We start from the raw sequence: 11,496 nt of genomic DNA on the forward strand, positions 1-11,496 counted from the left end.
ATAATTAATATTATTAATAAAATAATTAAAAAATTGTTATTAATATTAAAAAATATATTTTTATATTATAAATTTTTACATAGTTTTATAAAAATAAAAGGTAAGCCTGCGCGCGTAGCGAAGGCATCCAAAAACCAATTTTAGATATGCATTCGTGGTTTCAAAGTTATGGTGAAAGGTAAACAAAATATCTAGTAATGTCAATATCAAAGATCCGGGACGAATCTTGTCGTTTGGACTGTGGACACGATTTATTGCAACACCTTCTACAGAATGTTAAAATGTAACTTCAATAGATAAGACGGCGTTACTTCCTTTCACTGGCAAATTTGATTCGATGTCGTCCGTCAAGATAAGCAATTTTTATTAAACAAAACTCTAAAAATGCATGGTCAATAGTGATAGACACAGCACTTGTTATAGTAAATTTATCTTTATACCTCTTAGTGAAAATGTTAGAAGGCCGAGATACCAGGGTAGTTTGATTTTTTATGTTATTGATCATTAAAAGAATAAACATAGATATTATTAATTTTTTAAATTATTTTGTACAGAAAAAATATTATTCTATCTCTAAAATCAACCAAATTTAAATTTACTTGCCATAATTTTTATTTAGTTGGCGTAAATTTAAAAATAAATAAAATATTTCTTTGCTTTTGGATAAGATAAAGTAGCTTCTTGGATGCTTTGTTATTTTTACATTAGTTTATTTATTATTTTTAAAATTATGAGAAAGGTTTTAAGTAATTTTACGATGCAATGTATGAAAAACTAATACAAATCTTATATATTTTAAGCCTGTTTATAATTGTGATTGTTTTGTACAATATTTTTTATAATAAAATGTATCAAAATAATTTTTTATTATTTTTTAAAAATTATTTTTAAGATCAGCTTAGTAAAATGATTTAAAATATATTAAAAAATAATTTTTAATAAAAAAATTAATTTTTTATAAAATATGATTTACAACCAGTTTTAAAACGGTGACATTTGAGTTTTTCAGTAAAGGTTGGGGGTTTAGCTCTTGCTAACCAATAGTTTTAGAAAGTGTTTGTACCAATTTAAAATTAAAGAGAAATGGGACATCGAAATCTTTTGTCTTTTTTTTGTCATATGCCATGAGATATTGGACACGTATTCACTTTATGGATTGGATTAAGTGCAGATACTCAAATAGAAAATAAAATAAAAGATCAGCAACTCAAATAGATAATTTCACTTACCAAAAAAAACTTAAATGGAAAAATAATAAAAAGCTGGACACCACATAAATATATATATATTTTTATAATAAAACCATATTCCATTTGTCAAAGGTTTTGGTTCTATTTCCTTTATTAACTATTTCACTTTATTTCCAATATACTTAAATAGAAAAATAATAAAAGGTTATTAAATGGTCGTTGAGTTCTTTTGTTTATTATGCCTTTTACCTCCTCTCCAAGATGGATTTATGAATAATTAAATTAATCTCTCTTAATTATGGATTTTATTTTCTAATTGAATTAGAACTCAAGATTTAATGTGCTTTCCTCTTTCAAATTAAGAGAGGAAAACCATGCATAATTTCAACATTGTCCCAGTAATCCTAAAATGGATGTAACTTCTTCCATAGAACTCAAAATTAAGAACCATAAAATTCTCCAGAAACTAGACTTCTAGAGCTTTGGGAGAATATATGGCAGGTCATATGATTCTTTCAAATCCATAAAGACAACTCATTCACACAAATTATTTTTGGACGTGATAAACATCAAATTGCAAAGTATCATATATATATATACCCGAAACCTAATAAATGGTTTATAGATATCTAAACTTCTTACTCGATTGATAATAGATAAGGTATGAATATCAAGAAATCTGACATATTGGTGCTCATTATCATCTCTAGTTATACTTCCATATTGGACTTGAGTTAGTTATACTTCTACAGTGGACTTGAGTTTTAATTAAATACTATGGTAGTGTTTGGATTGTCTTAACATAAAAGGGATAGAAACAATAGAAACAAAAATATATTTGGTTAAAAAGATAAAGACATTAAAATATATCTATCTTTAAAACAATTGTAAAGTAAATTTATTTACTTTCAAAATAGAAAATATAGAGGGGACATGTCTCTTGGAACAATATTTACTATTTTTTTATTCCTAAAATATCCTTGTAAAAAACTCTTCATTTCAAAATTATCCACCTAAAACATGTAAGGATAAATATTGTTATTATCATAATTTTAAAATCCAATTCAATAATCGACCTAAGACAAGGCTCGAGTTACGAGTGGAGTTGACTGTTGACTCGAGTCAATATAAGGACAAAAATAATTATTATTGTTGTTGTTGTTACCACTGCTGTTTTAAAATCTGACTCGGAGGTTGACTAGGAATAAGGCCCGGGTCACGTGTTAGGGATGTTAACTCGGATTGACTCGAGTTAACATAAAATAAAAATAGTTATTATCATAATTTTAAAACTTGATTTGGAGTCAACCTGAGGCAAGGCATGGGTCACATATCAGAAAAGTCAACTTAAATTGATTCAGGTTAATCTAAGGATAAAAATTCTTAACATAGTTTTAAATTCAAACTTAGAGGTTGATTAGGGCAAGGCCCAAGTCACGGGTTGACTTGAGTTTTAATTAAATACTATGATAGTGTTTGGATTGTCCTAACATAAAAGGGATAGAAACAATAAAAACAAAAATATATTTGGTTAAAAAGATAGAGACATTAAAAGATATCTATCTTTAAAATAATTGTAAAGTAAATTTATTTACTTTCAAAATAGAAAATATAGAGGGGACATGTTTCTTGGAATAGTATTTATTATTTTTTTTATTTCTAAAATATTCTTGTAAAAAACTCTTCATTTCAAAATTATCCACCTAAAACATATAAGGATAAATATTATTATTATCATAATTGTAAAATTCAATTCAAGAATCGACCCAAGACAAGGCTCGAGTTACGAATGGAGTTAACTATTGACTCGAGTCAATATAATGACAAAAATAATTATTGTTGTTGTTGTTGTTACTACTTCTGTTTTAAAATCTGACTCGGAGGTTGACTAGGAGTAAGGCCCGAGTCACGTGTCAGGGATGTTAACTCGGATTGACTCGAGTTAACATAAAATAAAAGTAGTTATTATCATAATTTTAAAACTTGATTTGGAGTCAACCTGAGGCAAGGCATGAGTCACATATCATAAGGGTCAACTTAAATTGATTCAGGTTAATATAAGGATAAAAGTTCTTAACATAGTTTTAAATTCAAACTTGGAGTTTGATTAGGGCAAGGCCCAAGTCACGGGTTGAAAAACTCAACAAAAGTTGATGTATGGATACAAATAGTTATTATCATAGTTTTAAAATTTGATTCAGGAGTGGACTCGAAGCAAAGTTCAAGTTACAGGTTAGGATGGTCAACCCAGCTAACCTAATGTTTTTTTTTAATAGTTAAAGCAACCTTGTTTTAATTCTTTTTTGTCAAAAAAAAAATCAACAAGTTTTTACCTGTGTTTTATCACTAGTTGACCTTGGTTTTTTACCAGATTAGGTCAATTCAATTCTTCCTCTAATTTTCTTAAACTCGAACTAATCCAAACCCGAGATCATCTTGTCAAGTCAGTCTTAGTTTTATAACTAAAGTTATTATAATGTTATTAATTTCAATATTTAATATAAATTAAAGTAAATAAAAAATATTTAATTATTTTTTAAAATATTTAAATTTGAAAATAATACATATTAAAAATAAAAAATTATTTTTTAAGTTTTATTTTATCTTATTCATCATAATCAAACAAATATAATTTTATCTTTATTTTACTTCTTTTTTTTAATTTATTGCCTGTCTTTCTTATCTTGAATCCGCGACCACACGAGATTGTGGTAAATCCTAGTGCGCTAACGCCCTCACGCCCAACTGGAATCAACTTTCAGAGGAACTCAAGGGTTATAGACAACAGGGACTGGCTTTAGCGGCTAAAGCATGTCTTCTTGGATTTGGATTTGTATTCTTACAGCTAAAACTTGGTCCCCACGCCAGAAAAAAAAAAAAGAAAAAAAAGTACACTCTCCTCAAGCTAACCATGTACATATTTTTCTTTGAAGATTTTCACATACACATAAAAGTTGTAGGAGCTTTGCAAACCAGATCAATTTAGCTTTATATATCCTTACCAGTACTTGCCGTAGTGACAAAGCTTGTTCACTGAATATTGTAGGGTTTATAAATAAAATATGGTAGGATTTTTATCTTCTTATCCAAGCCAAACACTGAAAGGGAATTCTATGATTATAACAAATCTCGATGCTTGATTAGTTTGCTTTTTATAATAAAGAAATTTGACCAGAAAATGGATAGTTACTGATGTTGCTAGGCAACCACGATGGATGACTTGTTTTTATTTCTCAGGTCTTTCTTTGAGGATAATATCACACTTCTGTAGCTGCCACGGTTTCATGCTCCATTTGGTGGAAACCCAGGTGGTTAAAGTGATAAGGAGAAGAGGAATATCTATTTTTTAAAATATTTTTATTTAAAAATATATTAAAATAATAATTTTTTATTTTAAAAAATTATTTTTAATATTATCATATCAAAACAATATGAAAACACTGAAAAACAATTAATTTAAAGTAAAAAAAAATTAAAATGCTTTTATAAGGTAAAAATAATCGAAGATGATAAAGCATGGCCATAACCCAACAATCTAATCAATGAGATTATTCCACGTGTTGATCCATTTACACTTAATAATGTCAAGAAATATGGTAAACAGATAGCACTTCTTTTATATATGGCGAGCTTAATAGAGGGTGGAGCATTAATAGAGGGTGGAGCATGCGAATTGCTTTTCGTGGGTGGAAGAGTTTTTTCTTTCTGTGCGAATTGGTTTTCGTGGGTGGAAGAGTTTTTTCTTTCTTTTAACGGGAAATGTATCAATGTTTTGGGCTGGGATGACACCAAGGCTGGTCATCATGGATCCTGAACTGATGAAAGAGATTCTTTCTAACAAGCTAGGCCACTTTGGAAAGCCACCATTAAACCCACTTATTCTAATTCTCTCAAGGGGTCTGGCATGTCGGGAGGGTGAGAGGTGGGCGAGACACAGAAGGATAATCAATCCTGCTTTCCACCTAGAAAAACTACTGTATTTTGTTTCCAATACCATGAACTTAACTAATCTTATATGCTTAATTACTGACATAATTGACTGCAGAGCACTAATTCATCCCATCGTTGCTAGTGTACTAAATTATTCTTGGAAATTTCTCTTAAAGAGGATGATACCGGCATTCTCAATCAGTTGTAGCAAGATGATTGAGCAATGGAAGAAGATGGCCAATCATCAAGAAAGTTGTGAAGTGGATGTATGGCCCGAACTTCAAAAACTCACTATGGATATCATTTCAAGGGCTGCATTTGGAAGCGATTATGAAGAAGGGAAGAGGTTATTTGAGCTTCAAAAAGAACTGATTTTTTGTTTTGTTTTGGAAGCTATACAGACCTTGTACATTCCCGGTTTCAGGTACTAATTACAAGCCTTCGATGTTAGTAATAAGAGGTTTGCAATTATCTGTAACGTTTGTTTCTAATTAATTGTCTTGTACAGATTTGGTCCGACAAAAAAGAATCGAAGAAGAAGGAAATTGAACAAAGAGATCACATCAATGATTAGAGATTTGATTCAAAGGAAAGAGCACGGGATGAGAACTGGACAATCCGATGATGATGACTTGCTAGACATGCTCTTGCAATCTAATGAACAGAACAATCTACCAGAAAATGCATGCGGCACAATAAGGGATGGCTTGAGTATTGAAGTAATAGAGGAATGCAAGCAGTTCTACCTGGCTGGGAAAGAAATAACCTCGAGCTGGTTAACATTGGCAATGATAGTAATAGCTATGCACCCAGAATGGCAAGAAAAGGCAAGGGAGGAAGTTCTACGAGTTTATGGGCAGAAATAAACCAATTTTGGAGCGTTGACCCATCTCAAGATTGTGAGTAATTTCCCATTAATTGGGTACCCTTTTCCCTTTTGTCCTCCTGAAGTGCTTCACAGGTACGTCTACACACACAAAAAAGCTTTGTCATGCATCATTTCATGTTAAATTGTGATGGAATTTCTCCGGCTGCTGCACTTTTCTCAAGGTACTAACCTCTTTGATCAGATTCTATTTCTGCTATATTTAACTGCAGGTAAACATGATACTTAATGAAGTTTATATCCGCCAGTGATTTCTCTATGCCAACATACTTACAAGGAAACCAGGATAGGAAACATCCATCTTCTTGCAGGTGTTGGCCAAAACTTTGCCATGTTAGAAGCCAAGATGGTTTTGGCAATGATTCTACAGAATTTCGAATTCAATCTCTCACCTTCCTACATCCATGCTCCTCATACTGTTATGATACTTCAACCACAGCATGGTGCTCAAATAATAATACATCAACTCTTGTAAACTCTTTCAAAGGTGTGATTTGTGCTGCATTGCAGAATAGGTCTTTCTTTCTGTCATGTTGCAGTGTTGTAATATTTCCACATGCTGATTTCTACAAATAATTCCAGCAAAACTTGTGTTGTCTTCAAGACTATTCTATCAGTTAAATAGATCCTAGTTTTTTGCCTTGTTTGTTTCTCTCAACTATAACTTCCCAAAGTTTACGCAATTTAGGGCGCCATTTTTTTTACATAATAACAGCCCAAACTTTCTAGTTTCTTCAATAAGAGATTCCCTGTTGAGGAAACATGTAAAGAAACTGCATCTCTAACATCAGCCATCTCTAAACATGATTCCATGCATTGCCGACAAACACTAAGCATACATCATTTGAATTTCAAAATGCATGTGTTAAAAAAAACCAAAGTAGAAGAAGTGCTTCATAGTCAAATGTGGTTTATAAGTTTTCAGCAAGGCAATTTGACTCCACTTGACATGAGAAAAGGTATAACTTCACTTAGCGTTTCACATTAGAAATTTATGTTCTAAAGTCAAAATTCTTCGACAAAAAAAATATAAGAATCACAATCAACCAATTAACTACCAGATTCACTTCATCAATTAATTTTCTCTTAAACGAGTAATCCATACAGCAACTTGTTATCTTTATTCATCTGATAGATTCTCATGAATGAATGTTAAATAAAAGCTTCTTTTGGGCAGGAAAAAAAAAGTAGATTGCAGTTTCATTTTATATAGGATAAACCAATAAAACTATCACATTTCGGCGACACTACTTATAATGGCATCCACATCAGGGGTTAGTGTAACACGCTTCTCAATCTCCGCTACCACACAACAAGTTTCCTCTCCTCTATTAATAGCTACAACATCTTGAGCAAATATAGAATTCATACCAGGGGAGACCTGCATCGAATTCAACAATTAGATCACTTATTAAAATGTAAAATGTGTATCAGCATGCTGATTTTATTTGCAGTAACTCAAGACACCACAAAAACTTGAAACTTCATCACAATATAGTTATCAAAAAAGTTCTCATGCAATTTGGGTAGATTCTGTCCAACAAAGGTTTCTAATGGTTTGAGTTTCAGTTGGGGGTAGTTTTTGCTCCAAAAAGAGAGATGAAATTACTTAACTTTTAAGTTATTGGCATGTCCACAGAAGTAAGACAATAAACTTTTTCCAGGCCAAAATGATTCTTCATTCATCTGTTTCACTGTACTCTTTATTTTATTTATGTTTGAGTGGGCTAAACATTATAAATGACTCACATCATAAAGGGTATCCCCAAGCTTCAGCTTAACAGCACCGCTCCTGTACACTAGCACTTTACCCATGTAGCCTGCTGGCAACTCATCTAATCTGCAAGTCTTCTCAATTGCACGTGCACCTCCTGATGGCCTAGAGCTTTCCTTAACCTCAGGTCCAACTGCTGTAGCTGATCGCTTTATCATGGGCATAGCTGGTGGTAACTGAACAAAGAGCATACTTGCTTCAACATTTTCCTCCTGCAAACCAAAACTCAGAAAGTTTGAGAAATAAAAGCAGCAGTATTATGGAATCTTTAACTATCAATTTACAAACCATCAAACCAAGCTCCACCGCAGAATTTGTTGAATTTTCATCATATGTTGCAGCTTCAGACACCTCCCCAAATTCCTCTTCATCAAGAATTGCTGTAAGATGTATGAGTTAGCATAATTGTACAGGACAAAGTGCAAACCATCACAAAGGGAGCCTGACTCCCAGAAAACAGCAGAAATAGAGAAACGACTGAGGATAACTCAAACCAGTAACGAGTAAGTTTTGAACCAATTAGGTAACTAGGCAATGCCTTGATCATTGCAAAATGCATGCAAACATTCAAAGTTCTATATCACAGTTATCCCATGTTCTTGAGTAATGTAATTCTTTTCCTTTTAAAAATGCATCTCAAAATTACCTGAATTTCCTGAATATGGCCTCCTCATAGGAAGACTCACGGGATAATAACTGTAATAATCCTGCAGTACATAAACAAACAGCGAACATAACTTAGTAGACAGTTGCACACAAACAGACTTGGTGTGTGAGAGAGAGGGAGGAGGAAAAGTTGGAAAAAGCTTAGAACAGGAAAAAAGAATCTACAGAGTGTAATGAGGCTTGCAAGGCTGAGTCATGGGTCACCTACCCATGGTTCAATGTATTCTTTCTCTCTCAGGCCTGGAGTATCGGCATTACCTGCAAAAAAAGGCAGTTGTAAAGCACTTGAACACATCATTAGTAGCAAATAAGAAAATAGTGACTCCAAAGATAGCATACCATTGGAAGATGAACCCTGATCCCTGTTAATTGTACTCCAGCTTGGAAAGGGCTTGGTTGCAGCTCCAGGACCAAATGCAATGTCAGGTTTCTGCACTGCATTTAAATCAACAGATCAAGGAATTAATTTTCATATTTCCAGAGCTAAGAAACCACACAGTTTTATTTCAAGAACACAATTTGTTATTTCTCTGTCTAGTAAAGTTCTTGATACAGAAAAAGTCATCGCCCCTGCCAACCATAAAATGGCAAAGTTTCCAGGATTGTGCTATGGTCTAACATCATCATGTTTAAAAATTAGTGGGGACTAAGTGAATGGTTCATAAACAAGAAACAAATTATAATGTAGCTAGGATTTGTCAATCCACTGGCTACTTTAAAGTGGATTAATAACAAAGACAGAGATACAAACACTAGAAGTTGGGGCACGTATGCATTTGACAGATCAAGAGGCACAAACTTGAGAACAAAATACAGTATGAGAAAAATAGCTGGATTTCTTTCATAAACAACTCGAGATATTGAGATGATAACCGAATCCCAAAACAGAAAGTGAGATGACAAAATACTTAAATTATGATGCCAATCCACGAGTACACGATCCAGTTTATTAAGAAAGGGACTTACCTTTCTTTTCGTTTGTAATCTTTTGCTTTAGGGACCTTTCCTAATGAAAGATGAAGTGAAATCACATATAAAAAACCGAAAAAGAAGGAAATTGAATCAAATAATTGGCTGGTTTCGTAATAAAAGAAAATAACAAAATTGAGGAATACATGCCTGGAATTGCTTCATCAAGTTCATGGCCTGTAGAGTATCCACATTCTCCACCTTTTCACTGCAAACAACGAACATATTCGAAAATATGACACAACTAAAAAAAATCATCCAAGCAAGCACATTACTAATGCGGATTAACCAAAATGACATATTACGTTTTAACTTCCGGCTTTGGAACTCGGCGTGGAGGAGCTTTAGGCATAAACCTATACTGCAACACGATCAGATTAATCAAATCATCAGCAAAAGAATACACAGGAAGTTCAGTGAGAAGTAAATTAAAATGGAATTGGGGCAGACCTTCCTCTGGGCATCTTGTGGAGGTTTGGACTCCATATATTTAAGAATCCAACCGATAAAACTTGTAACTAGCAAAAAGAGGAAGAAAGTTTACGCAATCAGTAAACCACAATCAAAAGGTGAATAAGAAAAGAGAACAGATGGCAGATTCATATTCATATATATACAAAGACACAGTGAGAGAGAGAGAGAGAGAGAGAGTTAAAGAAGAAGAGGAGAATGAAAGAGGCGGTTAAAGCTAGCAAGTTTGTAAGTGTTAGGGAAGAGGTGGCGTTAGCCAATGACCTGAAAGCGGCCAACACGAAACTTTGAGGCTTGCGAGTTTAAGGTCACTCTCAAAAACAAAAATACAAAATTATAAAAACCGAGTCCTTTTATACCAAACTCAAGGCTAGCCTCTCTTATGTTCCTATTCCGTTTCTCACGTGCGTTTTCGATTTGGAAAGACTACATAATTGACCAGCGCAATGTTACGGTGGACTAAAAAATTCTTCGGGCCTGGGCTTGTGGCCTATTTATGTGTTGATGTGGATTTATAAAAAAATTATATAAAAATTTATTTTAATTTATAATATTTTTAAGAAAAAATTTAAAAAATTAAATTTTTAATTAATTTAATATTAAAAAATAAAATTAACAAAAATAATTTTAAAAAAAAAAAACCAAGAAAAAAATAATATATAGCGTTTCATGAGAAAATCTAAAGTTACCAAGCAAAAAAATAATATAGCAATTTATAGCGTTTCATGAGAAAATCTAAAGTTATAATTTTTAACTAACTTAATATTAAAAATAATAAAATCTATAAAGATAACTTTGAAACACTAGAGCAATTATACGGGGAAACACTATAGTAATTATGTGATAATTTTGAAAAACAAATCATAACAAAAAAAATTATATGGGAAACACTATAGTAATTCATAGTATTTTAAAGAAAAAATTATGAAGCTAAATTCTCAATCAGCTCAATATGAAAAAAAAAAATTGATAAAAAAAATTCTAGAACAAAAATCATAAAAAAATCATGTAGTTAAACACTAGAGCAATCCATTTTGTTTTAAAGAAAAACGATAAGAAGCTAAATTCTCAACTAACTACATGTTTAAAAAATAAAAACAAAAAAAAAATTTGGAGAACAAAAGGAAAAAACAATTAGAAAAAAAAACATGTGGGGAAAGTTAAAGTTAAATTCTCAATTAGTTAAATATTAAAATCATTTAGAAAAATACTATAACAATTTATAGTATTTTGTGAGAAAATATATAATTTTCATTTTCAACCAGCTCAATATTTACAATATAAAATCAACAAAGATAATTTTAAAAAATATCACAAAAAACAAAAGGAAAAAAAACCATGCAAGAAAAAACTATAGCAATCTATAATGTTTTATGAGGAAATCTACAGTTATAATTTTCAACCAGCTCAATATTAAAACTAATAAAATTGATAAAGATAATTTTGAAAAAAAATCATAATAAAAAAATTACGTAGAAAAACATTGTAGCAATTAATGGTATTTAAAAAAATTACAAAGCTAAATTTTCAATCACCTCAGTATGAAAAAAATAAATTCGATAAAGAAAGTTTTTTTAAAAAATCAATAAAAAAACATATGGAAAAATACC

The 11,496-nt window shown here is 31.5% G+C and overlaps 1 protein-coding gene and 1 pseudogene across 6 annotated transcripts; one reads left to right on the top strand and one right to left on the bottom strand.

Moving 5' to 3' along the window:
* Positions 1–4,903: 4,903 nt before the first annotated feature.
* LOC105140727 (cytochrome P450 CYP72A219-like) lies at positions 4,904–6,648 on the top strand (annotated as a pseudogene).
* Positions 6,399–10,230, bottom strand: LOC105140725 (RNA polymerase III RPC4). 6 transcript variants are annotated; one of them, XM_011047672.1, is made up of 11 exons: positions 10,151–10,230; positions 9,866–9,933; positions 9,721–9,776; positions 9,566–9,623; positions 9,413–9,452; positions 8,786–8,881; positions 8,655–8,704; positions 8,427–8,487; positions 8,069–8,160; positions 7,756–7,992; positions 7,051–7,387 (listed from the first exon to the last, which is right to left on the bottom strand). In XM_011047672.1, the coding sequence occupies exons 2-11, from the start codon at positions 9,899–9,901 to the stop codon at positions 7,238–7,240; spliced, it is 876 nt and encodes a 291-aa protein (XP_011045974.1). In that variant the 5' UTR covers positions 9,902–9,933; positions 10,151–10,230; the 3' UTR covers positions 7,051–7,237. The 6 variants fall into 6 exon arrangements, with proteins under 6 accessions (XP_011045979.1, XP_011045974.1, XP_011045975.1 ...); XM_011047673.1 differs by having other exon boundaries at positions 10,102–10,175; XM_011047674.1 differs by having other exon boundaries at positions 9,866–9,926; positions 10,151–10,174.
* Between the last annotated feature and the right edge of the window lie 1,266 nt (positions 10,231–11,496).

The sequence above is a fragment of the Populus euphratica genome, unplaced genomic scaffold (assembly GCF_000495115.2).
Source record: "Populus euphratica unplaced genomic scaffold, PopEup_1.0 scaffold150.1, whole genome shotgun sequence".
Lineage (NCBI taxonomy): Eukaryota > Viridiplantae > Streptophyta > Magnoliopsida > Malpighiales > Salicaceae > Populus > Populus euphratica.

Bases quoted from the DNA above. Each gene is read 5' to 3' on its own strand.
- LOC105140725 (XM_011047672.1), bottom strand. From the start codon at position 9,901: ATGGAGTCCAAACCTCCACAAGATGCCCAGAGGAAG. The intron at 9,624-9,720 runs GTAATATGTCAT...CGTTGTTTGCAG, and splicing joins CCAAAGCCGGAAGTTAAAAC to TGAAAAGGTGGAGAATGTGG. The intron at 8,705-8,785 runs GTATGCTATCTT...CTTTTTTTGCAG, and splicing joins TCAGGGTTCATCTTCCAATG to GTAATGCCGATACTCCAGGC.